General features: G+C 38.0%; 1 protein-coding gene across 1 annotated transcript; it reads right to left on the bottom strand.

The window, feature by feature from the left end:
• Positions 1-2039: 2039 nt before the first annotated feature.
• LOC140877303 (putative RING-H2 finger protein ATL50) lies at positions 2040-2450 on the bottom strand. Its single transcript, XM_073280840.1, has one exon. The coding sequence runs from the start codon at positions 2448-2450 to the stop codon at positions 2040-2042; it is 411 nt and encodes a 136-aa protein (XP_073136941.1).
• Positions 2451-19560: the final 17110 nt, after the last annotated feature.

The following is a 19560-nucleotide window of genomic DNA, read 5'->3' as shown; positions in this document are numbered from 1 at the left end:
TATGTGCATAATTTTAATTTTCCCAGAAAATTTTAGTTATGAGAGGCCGGCTTTCAACCTTATTCATGAACAAAATAATCTGACTTTGAATTTTAGCTATGACAGGTCGACTTTCAACCTTATTGAACAAAATAATCTGACTTTGACTTCAATGGATGATGTTGGGAATGCAAACAAAATTCCAGAAGATCAAGATAAATATAATGATCAGTTAATATATAGAACGATATTTTCATTGGTATGAGACTTTTTGGGTAAAGTCCAAAAGAAAAGCTATGATGATTTATGCCCAAAGTAGCCAATATCACACAATTGTAAGTAGCGGGAGAGTTTTTGGCAAATCAATTGAGTGAGTTCAAGAGCGTTGTAAACACAAGTCACATAGAGAAGGTCAAAGGGTCGAAAACTTTGATTTCATTGTCAGTTGTGTTGAGTTCTTGAGTTGTAGCTTGAACTGTAAATTGTAAAGTTCAATTGAATAATTTGCTCCGCCCGAGGACGTGGGCACTTTTGTGTCCGAACCAAGTAATTAGTGTTTATGTTCTTTAATTTATGCAAATTATCATTCTTGTGTGTTTGATTGACCGAAAATTGATCAGTTCAGTTTTAACGGTGATTTAATAAGTTTCATTAAATACTTGTCTAGTTTATCTAACAGATGATATCATCAAACATATATATACATTTCTTTTCGACCATCATTAAATAATTTTACTACGATTCAAATAATATTTAAACATTTCATGAAAGAGTTGCCAGATCAAATGTATATATAGTGCTCTCTCTTTGATTTCATCTCTGATAATTATTCTAAATACAAAAAAAACACACACACAATTCATGTAATTTTTTTTTATACGCGCGTAAAAATAGCTAGCTAGGATAATGAAACAGTATTAATATTATTAATTGAACTACAAAGCAACAAGACATAGCCCCCCGAAATATCAGATACGTAAGCCTCCCCACACCATATAAGGGCACATCGAGTTAACGTGAAGGGATTGATTAAGATATCTTGTTGCGCCCTCGGACCAAACTCGTGTATGTGCAAGTACTGTATAATAGGTCACTTATTATATAAGGACTGCTTCGTACGTCTTTGTTTTACGAAAATAGTTAACTCAAGTTGAAACAAAATTCTATTGTATCTTATTATAGACTCATTTTAAATCTAATGTGACGTCCTCGCTGTGGCCTGATCCTTGATCCACTAGCGTCGGGATCTAGAGGTGGCTCCAATAACTTCAAGAGATATAGCTAACGCCTTGGGCCTAGATCCACGCTTGCGAGAATGCACAATGAACCGATCTATAACGTAACTATTTCATATCCATCATTGTTTTACAAACATAGTTAATCCAAATTGATATAAAAGTCAACTATATCTTATTATAAATTCATTTTAAATCTCCAAATTTTTTGAGCACTCGAGACTAGAAGATTACATATGCCAGATTCCACTAAATACACAAATGAAAACTAACCATACATTCCCTCCAATTATATCTTCTAAATAGTAGATTTTACATACATGCATGAAACTAAATAGCTTCATGGATAAGTTGAATCAGGACAATGCACATAAACAGTTGGGAAAATTATCACATTTCTTCAGTAAATTAACCTATTTTAGATATTTACAATAATATTTGACAAGGATTTCAAATTATAAAAAAAAAAATTCAAACGTGGAAGTAAATCATATATTCTAGGGAAAAATACCGAAAGGTATAAGCATGCCACTCAAATTAGAATAAAAAATAATATTTTTGACATAAAATTTAATATTTTTTTCATGAATGACTAAGATAAGATAATCATCCCAAAAAATTAACTCGTAAGAACGTTACACGGGAGTTTTATTGTGATATCTGCCAGGCAGATTGGTGTCGAACACGGTGCTGAAAACACCAACTGATCATGAGACGAAAATCAAATTTTCATAATCTAAATATGAAAAAAAAAAAAAAAAGATAGATAGATAGATAGATAGACCAACACATGGAACTGACTCGATAATATTTCCTAAAAGCTAATTAGCGCAGCCACCATGTGCCGTCGTCGGCGTGTCCGGTTCCCGTGGCCGAAAACCTAATCTGTATAATTTCTTGAAAGAGCTGCTCCGCCTGGACAAATGGAGCTAGCCTTATGTTATCCCTGCAGAGGGGGCATGTAATATGGCCGAACCCCACCCACCTATCCAAACAAACTCTGTGAAACAAATGGTTACACCTTATTTCCGCAACCTCGTCTTCTTCATCAATCCTGCACAGACAAACAGCACATTCATGATGATCACCCGAACGGCCAAGAAGATCATCCTCGAAAGATCCATTCGGAAAAGCGAAGGATAGGTGAAGAAGATAATCCCATGCCCACTTCAGCTGTCTCGCTCTCATGACGATGGAATCAAATACCACTACTGATTTACGCTGGATTCCAACCATTTCCATGCATGTATTGTACAAAATGTTTTCAGAACTTATAATGTTTTGGATATAATTAAACATGCGAGTCATATATATATATATATATATGTGTATGGTGAGCATGCATCTACTACTCATAGGGACGGAGCGGAGCGAGCGGAAAATTTTATTATTGTTCATTTTCAAACTCGTATTTAAGAATTTTTAATTAAAAGGAGCACTATGCTAAAATTATAAAAAATATTTCTTAACTAAAAGAAACAATAGCATGTGGGTCCCACATGTAATTAATTTATGTGCTATGTCCCCAATGGCCACACAAATACATTGGGGACATAGACATGCCCAGAGCTAAAAGAGATAGGAATTAGATTGAGGTCCCGACTCCCGGCTACGTCTCAGGGGGGAGCATTGACTTAGGTAGTGTTTATGTATTAAATTATTAATATTGAAGATGGGATTGAAAACCGAATTTGTTAGGCAAATAATAGAAACAAAAACAAAAAAGAAAAGAAAAAAAAAAAGAGACGTGATATTTATTCTTGTAATCTGAGCCACACCATTAATTAGCTCGGTTGGCTATGATTACACAATATGGCTCACCATTTGCAAAGAGAATAATTATTTTCCTCTTTGGTTAGAAGTTGATTCTATGGCTTCTCTTCATATTATTAAGGCAGATATTACTAGCTGAAATCTTTCTAATATTTTAGTACAAATTCAGAACATCTTGTCTTCTTCTCAAGTGGTTTCGTCTTACATTTATAGGGAAGCGAATGCTGCAGCCGACGAATTAGTAAACTTGGGTATATTGGAATCGGATGTTCTACTCCCAGAGAAAATTGAAGGCAGACTTCGAGGCATTTGCAGATTAGATAGGACTGAGTTTCCTTATATTAGAACTAGTTCTAAATTTTCTTGATTTGTAATGATTTCTAGGGAGGTCTTGGCCTAGTCTCACTCTCTTGTATTTCCACTTTTATTTTAACTGGTAGGAGTCTGTCAAACCCCCCGCCACAACAGGCGGTATTTATATACGTTATTTAATTTATACTGAAATTAATATTACAGATTCACTACATATTTATAAAAAAATAAAATTAAATATTATATTATACTTTTTGAATACAATATATTATTATTAAAAATTATATTTGATAAGTAAAATATCTATTCATATAAACTAATGTAATTAAAATGTATAAAATTTTTTATAACTATATCAATTTTTAAGAATTCATTTAAATAATTTTAATATTATTCTATTGTGTAAAAAAATATAAAAAATTCAAATTCAGTCAATACGATTATAAATTATATTTGTAGACGATTTAATATATAAAAGTTTTTCTATTTTGAATATTAGTTTTAAGATTTTCTCTAAAAATAATTGATTGCTTATTTAATTTTTTTATTAATGTTAGGATCGGTTGAGAGTGTAGAGGGTGTGTGTGTGTGTGTGTCATGAATACACTTTCAAAATTTTTCGAATGAGCTGATTGTGAATTCAATATGTTTGGTGATTGAATTCTAAATTATTCTTGGTGTCTAATGCAAGTTGACAAACAATAGATGTGCGGAAATATGTCAAGAGAAAGATTCTAAATACTTAGTCTAAATGTGTATGAAAGACTGATAGTTTGTAGGTAGACTGATAAAAGACACAGTGAGATGTTTATGGATGTTCAGAGATTTCAATTACTCCTACGTCATCATTTCTTCCACCTCGGAAGGATATCACTAGAAGAATTTGAATTTTACAACACAATTGCAAAACCCCACTCCAAGACTAGGACTTACACACACCAGCCTATCTCAGAACTTCTAGTTATAACTCAGTTTCAGCCCTAAACTGATAAGATTCAAGTGTTACAAACTCGATTTGAACTTGCACAAAAATGATCCATGAATGATCAGAATAACTGTTTAAGTGTTGTGCTTCGAGTTTCTTGATCAGATTGCTTGACACTCTTGAAGGCTTGAATGTTTAAATGTTCGCGGGAGCAAAAGTTGTTCATCTAATTTTTCAAACCACATTTGGGCAGAATCTACCAAGGTGGTTAAGAAGACCTTACACTTGATCCGGTCTCCATAACAATGCAACATGGCTACGTTCTCGAACCTTGCCATATGCTCCTCTAGGTCAGCATTGCCGTCATACTCCTTGATTTTTGCGGAGTTGAAATGAGCCGACAAAGGTTCCCTGACCACCTCCACGGAGAAAGAGCAGCCAAGACTCTTGACTCGCGAAGATTCCCGCAAATCCGTATTTTCCAATTTTTGTATCTTTTTCCGCAATTCTTCTAACTCCTCAACCACAGTCATGACATTCATAGATTCCGCATGGGAACTCTCTTCTTTCTCCTCGAGGTGGGAACCACCATGCTCCTCATCCTCTTTCTCCTTATCCTTCTCTTTCTCCTGCTCCTCAAAGGCGACCCTGAGGTAGGGCGAGTCGGGCGATCACCTAGGGCCCCACCTTGAGACGGTCCCCCAATTATCTTTAAATTAGTATTTAACTATTTATATTAATGCTTATATAATTTTAGTTAAGAAAAAATTTATGACAAAATAAAATAATTTATTGTATGTTTTTATAGCAAACCTTTTACTTTATCAATTAAATCACCACAAAATCTCGTATCCATTATTTTTTTTTTATTTCATCTTCTCTCCTCCTGCGTCCTGCAAAAAATTTACTCTAAATACGAAATTTATCGCAAACCTCCATTAGTTCATAGGTAGGATTATCGTTAATTTTTTCTAACATATTATACAATTAAACCATGATAATTACTTTTTTCAAAAAAAAAAACCATGATAATTACTCAAATTACAACTTTGAAATTGTGTAATTTTACAAAAATGTAACATTTTTTTTTCATTTTAATCATTTACTAATTACTAATTGATTGTTGCATTGTCATTTTATTAATTCATATTACACTAATTTATTATTCTCCTATATATATATGTTTATTTTTGTTAGTTTTCAAGTTCATTATTTAGTGTTATTTTTATATTGCATATATGTTTAGTCAACATAGTTTTATTCTTGCACAATTATTCATCGTACGTAAAATGTCAAAAAAAAAAAAAGAATTTGCTTCAAAATAAATAGAGAAGAGTGTATTTTAAATATTATTGGTTGTTCATGAATAAGTTATTTTGAAAAATTATGTAGAACGTTTGTGATGTGTAATTTCTTTAATTACATAGTATCGTTTACTTTGATTAAAATATTCGATTGGTTTATGTTACCCCGAGAAAATATTTCAACCCGAGCCCGTTTATAAATGGTCTACCCGATATGGCCCAACATGTCAAGGTCCAGCCCAGTTTGGACTATGTTGGACTTTGATCAGGGCTGATCATTATGGGCCGATCTAGGCTGTTTCTAATGGGCCGCAAGTATTTTTTTCAAGTTCAAGTAGGACTCTGATATATATGAGATAAGCTTGGATCTTTTCAAATATTCACGAGATAGAGATAAGCTTACAAAGGGACCAATGGATGAAGAGTCCTAGTCCAGGACATTTTATAATTCGACTAGGTAACTTAGTATTTTTCCCTATAAATATAGGTATTGTTATGGTTGTGATTATTCATTATTCATTATTCACTACTCCTTATTCATCACACATTCACTCTCACTTTTACATTCACGCACTCATATCTCTCAGTTTTCGCATTAATCATACCCTCTGCCTTCAAGACACTGACTTAGGTATCAGAGGGGTCACGTCGAAAACACCTTCGGCTCCCCTTGACCTAGCTGTTGCTTGCGCAGATTTCATTGATACCCGACCCGACCTGTTTCATAGAAGATTTGGAGGATCCATTCTACCAGACCGAACCCGAGGTAAAATTCCGACATCATCAATTGGCGCCGTCTGTGGGAATTTGAAAACAAAGGGTTAATATGTTGAGTACAAACTTGCAAAAATCATTGAAATTAATTGAACCGTCGGATCGAGTTCAAATTTTGTATGCATATTCATTAATATGTTTTCTAGGATCTGAACGGTGCAGATTGTTATTGGTTTTTTGTAGAATCAGATCTGGACCATCGAACAGACGTTGCTCGCTCGCACAGCTTCTATGTGTTTTTCGCATGGCTTGCGCATCAGAAACTTGCAAAAATCATAATAATTAATTGAACCGTCGGATCGGGTTCAAATTTTGTAAACATATTTATTAATATGTTGTCGAGGATCTGAACGGTGGAGATCGTGAATGGTGTCTTTCCGTATCAGATCTGGACCGCCGAACAGACGCTGCACGCTCGCACAGCTTTATGTGTTTTTCGCATGGCTTGCGCATCAGAAACTTGAAAAAATCATAAGAACTAATTGAACCGTTGGATCGGGTTAAAATTTTGCAGAAATATTTATTAATATGTTTTCAAGGATATGAACAGTGGAGATCGTGATTGGTTGTATTTACAATCAGATCTGGACCGCCAAATATATGATGCTCGCTTACACAGCTTCTATGTGTTCTTCACAGGGATTGCATATCAAAAACTTGCAAAAATCATATAAATTAATTGAACCGTTGGATCGGGTTCAAATTTTGTATACATATTATATAATATGTTTTCAAGTATATGAACGGTGAAGATCGTGATTGGTTGCTTGTAAAATCAAATCCGGACCGCCAAACATACGCTGCTCGCTCGCACAGCTTCTATGTGTTCTTCACAGGGCTTGCATATCAGAATCTTGAAAAAATCATAGGAATTAATTGAACCGTCGGATTGAATTTAAATTTGGTATGAGAATTTATAAATATGTTATCTAGTATATGGACAGTGGAGATCATGATCGGAATATTGGGACTTGGGTAAAGGTGGCTCAGACCGCGGAGCTTCAACACAATCTTCTTGCATAGTTTCTGAGCGGTGTTCTTGAAAAAATCATTCCGAAAAATCTAACCGTTGAAATTATTTGAAATTGTTATCATGAGTTCAAAACATCTTGGCACACATTATGGACAGTGGAGATCAATTTTTTATCCCTACATAAAGTCGGTTCTTTGATCAAAGTATAAAAGATGTTATCTTGCTATACATCCAAAGTCATGTCATCGACAACGCACGAACAAGATAAGTATTTTAATCATCTTTATGTTTGAATTAAATTATTAAATTTTTATTTATTATCATTATTAATAATATTCTGAGGCATCTTCTACTATCAAAATTACATGTTTGTTTTCTTGTGATCAAATTTGTTGGACTTCTCTTCCCATGTATTTTTGTTTGGGTTATTTTACGTCATCGGGCATGCAATCTTGCAGTAAGGCCCAATTATATCACATCGGGCATGCAATCTCGCAGTAAGGCCCAATTATATCAGATCGGGCATGCAATCTCGCAGTAAGGCCCAATTATATCACATCGGGCATGCAATCTCGCAGTAAGGCCCAATTATATCACATCAGGCATGCAATCTCGCAGTAAGGCCCAATTATATCACATCGGGCATGCAATCTCGCAGTAACACCCAATTATATCACATCGGGCATGCAATCTCGCAGTAAGTCCCAATTATATCACATCGGGAATGCAATCTCGCAGTAAAGCCCGATTATATCACATCGGGCATGCAATCTCGCAGTAAGACCCGATTATATCACATCGGGCATGCAATGTAGCGACCCGACCCGGATCCACTACCTAATCAGAGTTAAGAGCATAATTAAGCATGCATTAAATCAAATTGCTGCGGAAGACTACTACCTAATCAGAGTTAAGAGCATAATTAAGCATGCATTAAATCAAATTGCTACGGAAGACTAAATACAAGTAGACCGGCAGAATACAACTGGCTAATCAAACTCGATTTATACAACCCAATCGAATTACTTTAAATAAAACCTACAGCTAATCCTGCTGTCTTCAAGGTCACTGGCTACTCCAGGCTCCTGGTGCTCAATCCTGCACCTATACCTGCCCCATCGAATATAGTATTCAGATACACAGAAAATACTGGACGTGAGATCTAAGCTCAATATGAAAGCACGGATAAACATACAAATATGATGCATGCAAATGATCGGGTATCCATATCTGGGATAACTGTATACAAACTGCTCAAACTGGCGCCTGGGATATAAACTCGTCACATCGGGGTAGCTAACCACTGTGTGCGACCATTCATTCCCGAATCCCGGACGCGGACCGCGGAGTCCTCGAGGTATCAGTACCTAAGGGTACTCGATATCAAATGTCCTAACAGGGCTGAGCAACCCTAACTGGCTCATCTCAAAAGATATACAGATGTACAGGCACAAGATGATATGCACATGCCGCATAACAATAATAACATGCAAACACATAAATGCAACATATAAGCATGCATATCCGCTGGCAATCTCAGTCAGTACTTACGTACCTTTCTAAGGCAGTCCTAGTAGTCGCACTCTAGGTTCCAAGCCTATCATCAAGTCTACAATGCAAATACCCATGCATCATTCAATAAGCGCTAAAAGCCTTAACTAAGCTATTGCATACTCCTAAATAATTTAAGGAGACCATAGCTATACCTGCGTCCGTCGTCAGCCCACTGATGGCGACTATCCCGCAACTAGGGCACTTTCCCTGCTGAGCATCCACACCCTCAAACACGGCTCTACAATACGAGCGCTGCTCCGCTACTATGTCAGACACTGTCTGACTATACTAAAATATGTTCCCTACTCCAACTCTAAAATAAGAGTACCCAAAGCCCTAAAATAGAGCCACGAGGGCGAAGGAAAGGAACTCGGAATTGGAAAGAAATGAATGCCTCGGACCTTATATTTATAGACAACGATCGGAACTTTCGATCCTTGATCGGAACGTCCGAACCTCGATCGGAACGTCCGATCCTGCCATCGGAGCTTCCAAAGATCCTGATATGCCACGTGTCAAAATATCATTTGTTGACTCCGGATAGGGGTGATCGGAGCTTCCGATCCTGATCGGAGCTTTCGATCCAACCTCACATCATGCCTGACGTAATATTATCGGTGCCTCCGATCGCTCATCGTAGCTTCCAATCCTGTTTGGAGCTTCCGATCGTGCCTTCGGAGCCTCCGATCCGTCCGATACCCAATTTATTTAATCAGCATTAATCCTTTAATTACTCAATTAGGGTACGGGCTACTACATTCTCCCCCACTTAAGATATTTCATCCTCGAAATCAGATCTTAATTACCGAATGCAATACAGAAATCAGACACATTCTTTATTCACATCAAACGTTTACAGAGTTTTCAACTGAATACAACTTAAGAATGAAATCAAAACAACTCAGGATGGTCTTCACGCATCCTGTCCTCAAGCTCCCAAGTAGCTTCCTCAGTGCCTCGGCGCTGCTACTGAAATAAAACCAAAGGAATGACTTCGTTCCGTAAAACCTTATCCTTATAATCCAGGATACGAATAGGTTTCTCAACATAAGTCAAATCCTTGTTCACCTGAACTTCAGACCGCTGCAGAATATGATATTCATCCGCCACATACCGTCGCAACAGAGATACATGGAACACGTCATGAATACTGGATAGATGCGGTGGTAAAGCTAGTCGATAAGCGAAATCGCCAATGTTCTCCAAGATCTCAAACGGACCGATAAACCTGGAAGACAACTTGCCTTTAAGACTAAATCTGAGAATCTTACGAAAAAGTGACATTCTCAGAAATACTGTCTCCCCCACTTCTTTCTAGAAGAATGGATTATGACAAGTCGCCCGTACAACGCCTCCACAGGTGTCCTCCCAGTACTACGATGGTAATTATTGTTGTACGCGAACTTAATCAATGAAAACTGATCTGGCTAAACTGAACCAAAAATCCATAGTGCACGCCCAAAACATGTCCTCCAAGGTATGGATAGCGCTCTCCATCTGACCATCTGTCTCTGGATGATATTCAGTATTTAAACTGAAAGCAGTGCTCGTAGCACGCTGGACACTCCCCCAAAATATGGAAGTAAACCTGGGTCTCGATCGCTGACAATGCCCGCCGGCATCCATGAAGTAGAACGATCTTTTGGATGTATAACCGAGCCTTACGATCAATAGAGTGCTCTCGACTGCTCTTCGAATACCCACTGTTCCTACGAACCTTAGCAGTGATAGTTCCTCGTCAAGTATACCACTTGATACCGACTATCCCTCTTGATAGAATCAGTTCGTACTAATGAGAAGACCAGATACAACCAATCCCGAAAGTTCCTAGCATTGACAGACTTACATTCCGTACTTATTTTCTTCGATGCTGACTAATATTCTCAAAGAATATCACCGCTATAATGCTGAACACATATATGGGACCGCAACATCTAAAACATTAGTAGTCTAGATTAAAGATCACCACTATCTCGTCACTCGAGATATCAATTGAATTCGCAACACTGGTTATCCAACCATAGATAACAATCCCAAGTCACACTTGACTTGCTACCAAGATGAACAAAACTAGTTCACCTCAACACTTCGTGCAATCCATGACACATGCGGTAAACCAACGAATTTACCCGATAGATCTCGGTCGATCCCAACACCTCAATGGCATAGCACATCAGAACGTACTGGGAAATCACCGACAACAATCTCACTAGACTCTGAACACAGTCTCAGCTGTCGTATCATCCCACGAACAAACAACTGATATCGGCCTGCTAATGCTCATTGAATTCCGCAACACTCGTCGAATCACAATTTAACAAAAATCCTCCGAGAAAACTGCTGGAAATGCCTAAATAAGTATTCGGCTAACAGTTCCCAAAACTGTAATCCAATAGCATGGAACAATTCTATTTCCAAAATTGGGTCAACCATTGCTAATACCAAGCAATGTTCAGATCAATTATGTCTTCTCTTACCGAGAAGATACTTTTCCTGAAATGTCACTAAGTCCGAATGTCTCTGCTTACCACTGATAACTTTTACCAGAGTTATCGAACTAGCCATGACTTACCAAAGTCAAAACATGCAATCACCTCCCGTGATCTATCGAACTTGAAAGCCCAAACGACTGCACTCCGAAAATCTCAACCACCCGAGAATCCTGAATGCAAATAATTCTCTTACTGTTCCGAGACATTTACTTAAAGGATCCAAACTCATAAGCACGACAGCTTATAGTATCGTCCCAAGTATCTCTCGGTTCATGATATCTTAATTACTGATTTGCTCAACCAATCGACCTCGTCAATAAGTTGTGACTATCACACAACTTGTCAGTACCAACCAAAATATGGTAACCATCCGCCAGGTCTTGGTCATTTGAAATCTCACATGGCTCGATCAATAATCATGATCTCACGGCCATGCGTCCGCATATCCCAAATACTTGGAATCAAAAGAATCACAGCTGATTCAACTCACCTATCTCTGACAAAGTCAGACAATAGCTATTAGTAGTCACCAGTACCAATCTCGCATCGATACTGACTCACTACCAACTGTCGCTAAACTTGCTCCTGATAACTATATCTCTTGCTAAGACTGCAACAAATCGAGACTGAGGTTACTTGCCACGGTGTCCCACCTGAAACCACCACCAAGTATACACTTGAAAGAGTGGGTGCCCGGTGAGCCAACTTGTGGCTAAGGGCTTTGATGACTCTTTGTATAAACAATCTTTTGTTTAATATAATTTACATTTTTATTAATGGCAATGACTTTATCTTTCTTCATATTGTTATATTGTGATATACTATTGTTGTTTTGATAAAGACCTTGAATATACTATAGTGTATGTAAGATGTGGTAGTACATGGGGATGTCTATCATGAAACACATCTTATAGTCACTGTATATTCTAAACTGTTCCTAGTCGATTGAGCCGTCCGTTAATAAGGATAAGGATCGCTCGAGATTGAGACTAGAATTTGCAATGCAGAGTACCACGTTTCATTGGTAAGGAACATAGAGATGTTCGAATCATGCAAATGGATATTCATACGATGAATGATCGAACTACCCTATCCGGACTTTCCAAGTGGTTATCACTTATCGAGTGGATAAAGTCCGCGGTTTTGGTTGTACACCATTAGTCCTTACTACTTGAAACATCATTGAGACTCTATATGCTAGTACTGTGCTTTGACTCGTTTACCGACTCTATTGGGGTCATCAGGTGTCGGGATTGGGTGCAGTTACGACACATATAGGAGTCGATGCTTTGTTGTCAAGGATTCACCACATACTTGCGAGTGTGGATATCCTATGCGATCTGAGGAGATATTAGTGTGACGAATCTCTGGCAAGAGTACATGATGTGTTTTAAGAAATGGTTTCTTAGTAGCACATGCGATGTCACTATTTGATCTTCAAGATGTATTGCATAGTTATCGAATCTCGAACGACTCTCGATTTACCAATGGTTGTTGATTCGATCGGGATATATGGATGAAGGGACCGTACTGTACGCTAACCAAAATCTATTGGTTCTTGCAGGCACTATCAGTGATACCTAGGGAATCATGGGGCGATGTTGTTAGGCGCTCTTACCATGATTCGATGGGCAATTCGGAAATTGTTGTTCCGAGTCACAAGGAGTTGTGAGCCCACGGCTAGCTGTATCCCTGAGCCATTGAGGATCACACAGAGTAATGGATTTTTAATCCCCGTTGAGATAGTTAAATTTAAAGAGTTAAATTTAATGAACAAAGAAGTTGGACTTCTTATTTAAGAGTAGAGGAGTAAGATTTCCTAAAATGACATAGGGATGGGCATTTTTGGAAATCACTGAATTCGGATTCAGAAAAATTTATCTTGACTTTAAAAGGTGCAGAAATGGTTTCTGTGAACATTGGTAAAATCGGTTTATCAATCAGAGTCACGATGAATTTTATATTAATTTCTGAACATGCAGGCTTTGCTTGTCGGGCTTGAACTTATGACTAATGGGCCCTAAGCTGTTAGCGGCCTACATTATAAATAAGTTATTGCAGTACAGAAATTACACAACACAAGTCACAAAATAATTTTTGAAAACCCTGTTTTTCTTAAGTGTGGCCGCCGCCCCCTCCCCTCTGCTCGGGAAAAATCCAGTCTGTGAATTTTGAATTACAGTCTGGTTTAACGGATCAAATTCGTTAATTCTCTTCGTAGAAACTTCTGATAGATTTTCTAGTGCAATCTATCAGAGGGATTAAATCTCTGTTCGTGGACCTGATTGAAGAACAGTTCGTCCATCAGTTCCAGGGATATACAACAAGAGCAGAGCAATCTGTTGGTGTCCATAATCTCGATTCGAGATTGGAGGTAAAAATTTATAATTGTTATTTAATTTTTACACACACAATTTAATCGTAAAGTTTTGATACCCATTATGGAATCGTTCCATATAAAAATTTTAAACTTCCGCTGCACCGGGTATCAATTCTGATTGATCTGATCGCCGTTCTCCAACAGTGGTATCAGAGCCAGGTTGCTCAGATCAAGCGATTAAATTAATCGATTGTACAAAAATTTTTAGCCTCGGTTTTTGAAACAAAATAAATTTTTTTTTAAATTAAAAATTTTTCGGGCAAAAAACACGGGCAGCGATTGGATCGCTGCCCGGGGGGCAGCGAGAGTCGCTGCCCCGGGCAGCGCACGTCGCTGCCCTAGGGGCAGCCGGGCTGCCCGGCCCGAGCCCTTTTGGGGCGCGGGCAGCCCGGGAGTGTCCCGAGCGGCCCGCAAAAAATTAATTTTTAATTTTAAAATTAAAATTTTAATATGTTAAAATTCTATTTTTGGTCCGATCAAAAATTGTTTTTTATTGGTCCACGAGGCGTCGGATCGAATTGTTCGAGTCCGAAAATTTTAAAATTGATTTTTGGATAAATTTGAATTTTTGGAAAATTTATATATTTTATCCGTTAAATCAGATTTTATGAAATTAATTATTTTTGGTACAATTGATGATAAGATATGATCTTATGGAAAGATTGAGTAAAATATGATTTTATGTATAAAATTGGATTTTATATGTAAAATATGATTTTATTTGATAAAAAGATAAAATATGATTTTGTATGTAAAATAAGATTTTATATATGAAATATGATTTTATCCTTTTAATTTAAATTGCCATTGCATGTTATCCAATAAATAAATTTTGAATTATATGTTATTGGATAAGGATGATCGATTACCATGACCAATTTTGTAGGTGTATGTTAGGAATTTACATTTGTTTTTATTGTTGTTGGATTTATTAATGGGCCTATGGCCCAATATGAATTGTCATATGTAATAAAAGTGGGCCTGGTTTATGGCCCGTTCCCACCCCTTGAAATGTATCCCCTACTTGTCATGGTTATTTATTGTAAATACATTTGACTTAGTGGGAGATGAAGATTTGAAGATGGAGGTGGGCCCAGCAGACAATAAAGACAGAAGAAATGTAAATTGGAAGCTCAATGTAATAGGATTGCATTGCATACTGCATATTACCTAGGATTGGACTAAGACTCGTGATTGGCAACCACGGGTCGATTAGAAATGGAATCGATTATCCTATATAATATATGATATTATTATTGTATGCATGTTTTAGACAAAATTGTGTGAATCCGGCAAGCATACAAAATTTTTAAAATGATGAGACAAATTTTCAAAATTAAAATCCCTCATTTTAAATATGATTTAAAATTGATATCAAGATAAATAAAGGAAATTTAAAATTGTTTAAATGTTCCTACCTTCCATCAACGATCAATGTATGAGATGCTACCCGCGGATACGGTCCGGCTCATATTATTGGGGGGGCCCGTTCGTCGGAAAGCTATACATTGGATCGACACATGTTGTAAGTTGGGTGGAACTCCCATGGGATCGGCTCATATTATTGGGGGATCCACATGGCGACCGTCCATCACAACTTAATATTGATGGGTCATCTTGACATGTCACAATAAACGGCGTCATATTATTGGGACCTTATTGGACATGAGGTAAAAACGTGGAGGATGCTTTGGAAGCAATTGGGCTCTACCTTTTGAAAATTATGGTTGGCTGATATTATTCGGGACCATAGTTTGTCAATTGGACTCCATGTTCTCACTAAGGAAAACAGTTTCCCGTTTTCACTAGAGGGTAGTGAAATCGTTAAAATAGTGGGAGTGAGATTCATAAAATAAATTTCGCCTATTTTATGTCTTAGTAAATTAATTAAACAATCACTGATATTTGTCTGTTTCTTTTCAGTATTTCATAAAGATGAATTCGCGTAATCCACTTTTCTCGATCCTCGAACAAAATAAATTGACTGGCGCAAACTATACGGAATGGTTCCGTAAGTTGAAGATTGTCTTGACTTCGGAGAAGATGCTCTACGTGTTAGAAAAATCTCCTCCGAAGAAAGCACCAGCTGATGTAAGTCCAGAAGAGTTGGCCAAACTTGATACATGGTGGGACCATGATATCAAGGCCAAATGCTATATGCAAGCCTCGATGTCTGATGAACTCCAGAGGCGATTTGAGGACACCGTGAATGCTGCTGACATTCACGTATAACTCAAGGAACTTTTTGGGGCTCAATCGAGGGCTGAAAGGTTCGCTACTGTAAAAGAGCTAATGACGTGTCGCATGCGTGAAGGGACTTCGGTCTGTGATCATGGGGTACGAGTGATTTGGCTCATACAGAAGTTGGTAACCCTTGATTTGGTGTTGGAGCATGAACTCAACGTGGACTTACTACTTCTATCTCTTCCTTCTTAGTTTGACGGATTTGTGGTGAATTTCAATATGAACAAGATAGAGGACTCCCTTGAAGAGATGGTCAATATGCTTGTAACATATGAATCCACTTTAAAGAAGGATAAACCGGCTTTCTTGGTGGGCTCCTCTTCTTCTGCTAAGAAGGGGCCAAGTACAAAGGGTAAGAAACGTTCTGCCCCACCCAAAAAAATCGAACCCGAGAAGAAGTACAAGACAAAGGCTTCAAACATGGAAAAGTCCAAGGATGTTTGCCATTACTGCAAGAAGCCCGGTCATTGGAAGCGTAACTGCAAGGAATATCTAGAGCAGTTGCGAACTGCGAAGGGTATGTTCTATATTGAAATAAATGTTTCACTTAATACTAATTCTTGGGTATTGGATACCGGATGTGGATCTCACATTTGATGATTTGCATGTGATGACAAGAAGTCGCAGGCTTAGAATGGGTGAGACCCAGCTGAGGCTCGAAAATGGTTCCAGAGTTAAAGCTAAAGCTGTGGGAGATATTTATTTAATTTTGTAGAACGGTTTTAAGTTACTTTTGAGAGATGTTTTATTTGTTTCAGATTTGATTAAAAACATTATTTCTGTTTCTATGCTTGATAGAGATGGTTATTCTTGCAATTTTGTGAATGGGATTTGCAATATTTACAAGAATGAATGTTTGATTGGAAATGGACAACTTGAAAACGATCTATATAACTTAAAATTAAAAGACGTTCCAATAAATTATGTTGATAAACCGGTAACAACAAACAAAAGGAAAATCGATAGTCAAAACCCGGCAAACCTTTGGCATGCTAGGCTAGGTCATATTTCCTCAAGGAGGATGAACAAGCTAGTGGGAGAGGGCATGTTTGATATGTCTGATATTAACTCTCTACCTACTTGTGAATCCTGCCTAAAAGGAAAAATGACTAAATCTCCTTTTAAGGGGAAACCTGAGCGTAGTCAAAATCTGTTGGATTTGATCCATACAGATGTTTGTGGTCCATTTAGAATTGGTACTAAATTTGGCCACACCTACTTCATTACCTTTACTAATGATTATTCAAGGTATGGGTATTTATATTTAATGAAATATAAGTCTGAAGCATTTGAAAAGTTCAAAGAATTCAAGGCTGAAGTAGAAAACAAGCTAGGTAAAAGTATTAAAGCACTTCGATCGGATCGAGGCGGAGAATACTTAAGTACCGAGTTTTTGGACTATCTGAAAGAGAATGGGATTCTCTCTCAGTGGACTCCTCCTATGACACCACAGCTGAATGGTGTATCGGAGCGTCGTAATCGAACTTTGTTGGACATGGTTTGATCCATGATGAGCTTCACTGAGCTTCCACCTTCGTTTTGGGGCTATGCGCATGAAACAGCGGTATTGTTGTTGAACAACGTCCACACCAAAGCAGTGGACAAAACACCATACGAGTTATGGAATGGCAAAGCTCCTAAGTATTCGTACTTAAGGATTTGGGGATGTCCTGCTTACGTGAAGCAGACAGTGGGAGATAAGTTGGATAGTCGATCCACCTTATGTTATTTTGTAGGGTATCCGAAGAATTCAATCGGATATTATTTCTATCATCCTGCTGAAACAAAGGTGTTTGTTACAAGGAATGCCACCTTCTTGGAGAAGGAGTTCTTATTGGATAAGAAAGGCGAGATGATGGAACTCGAAGAAATTCGAGAAGAACCCGAAATACAAAATAATGATCCTACACCTCAGGAACCATTGATGGACACGCCTATACTTAGAAGATCCGAGAGGACTTCTAGACCTCCTATTCGATATGGTCTTCTTCTTGAAGGGGATCAAGATGAACCCGATGTTGGATGTGATCCAAGAAACTTCAAGGAAGCAATTTCTGATGCGGATTCAAATTTATGGCTTGAAGCTATGCAGTCGGAAATAGATTCGATGCATACAAACCAAGTTTGGTCTTTAGTAGATCCTCCCGATGGAATTGTTCCAATAGGGTGTAAATGGATCTACAAAAGAAAGCTTGGGCCTGATGGTAAGGTATTGACCTACAAGGCGCGATTGGTGGCGAAAGGTTATACTCAAAGACAAGGAGTTGACTATGATGAAACCTTTTCACCAGTTGCAATGTTCAAGTCCATAAGAATCCTTATTGCCATAGCTGCTTGGTATGACTATGAGATATGGCAAATGGATGTGAAGACTGCATTTCTTAATGGAAACATTAAGGAAGAGATCTATATGACGCAGCCTGAGGGATACACATCCATGGGAAGCGAGCATAAGGTATGCAAGCTTCAGAGATCAATCTATGGTCTAAAACAAGCATCAAGAAGTTGGAACCAGAAATTTGATGAAACAATAAAGGATTTTGGTTTCATAAAAAACCCGGAGGAACCATGCGTGTACAAGAAAGTAGTTAAGGATGCTGTGACATTCTTAGTACTTTATGTTGATGACATCCTACTCATTGGGAATGACGTAGGGATGTTGCAGTCAACAAAGATATGGTTATCAGGTAGATTCTCGATGAAGGATTTGGGTGAGGCATCCTATATTCTAGGGATACAGATCTATAGATATAGATCTTAGAGAATGATAGGACTCACTCAAGCAACCTACATCGACACCATATTGAAACGGTTTTCAATGGATGGGTCCAAGAGAGGACATCTACCCATGTGTCATGGAGTTTCTCTATCCAAGTCTATGTGTCCCAAGACTGATGAAGAGATAGAGAAAATGACACATGTACCATATGCGTCAGCCATAGGTAGTATCATGTATGGGATGATTTCTACCAGACCGGATGTAGCATTTGCTCTGAGCATCACGAGCAGATATCAAGCTAATCCCGGTCAAATGCATTGGAAAGCCGTGAAGGACATTCTTAAGTACTTACGAAGGACTAAGAATATGTTCATGGTATATGGAGGAAGAGAACTAAAATTGGAAGGCTATACCGACTCTAGCTTCCAAAGTGACGTGGATGACTCGAAGTCAACCTCTGGATTTATGTTCATGCTCAATGGTGGTGCTGTCTCTTGGAAGAGTTCCAAGCAGGACACCACAGCGGATTCCACCACTGAGGCAGAATACATTGCAGCATCAGCTGCTGCTAAAGAGGCCGTTTGGATGAGGAATTTCGTCCAAGAGTTGGGCGTCATTCCTGAAGTTGTTGGTCCAGTCCCGGTGTACTGTGACAACATGGGTGCCGTTGCTCAGGCAAAGGAACCAAGGTCTCATCAAAGATCCAAACACGTACTGAGGAAATACCACATCATCCGGGAGATTGTGGAAAGAGGAGACATCACTGTCGAAAGAGTGGCCTCTGCAGAAAATATCGCTGATCCACTTACTAAGCCCTTGCCAGAACCATTATTTGACAAACATCGCGAAGCAATGGGTCTACGTAGTATGACTAGTTGGCTTTAGGGCAAGTGGGA

The sequence above is a fragment of the Henckelia pumila genome, chromosome 2, assembly GCF_033568475.1.
Source record: "Henckelia pumila isolate YLH828 chromosome 2, ASM3356847v2, whole genome shotgun sequence".
Lineage (NCBI taxonomy): Eukaryota > Viridiplantae > Streptophyta > Magnoliopsida > Lamiales > Gesneriaceae > Henckelia > Henckelia pumila.
Note: the sequence above shows the minus strand (reverse complement) of the source record. Positions and strands in the feature narration are given on the sequence as shown.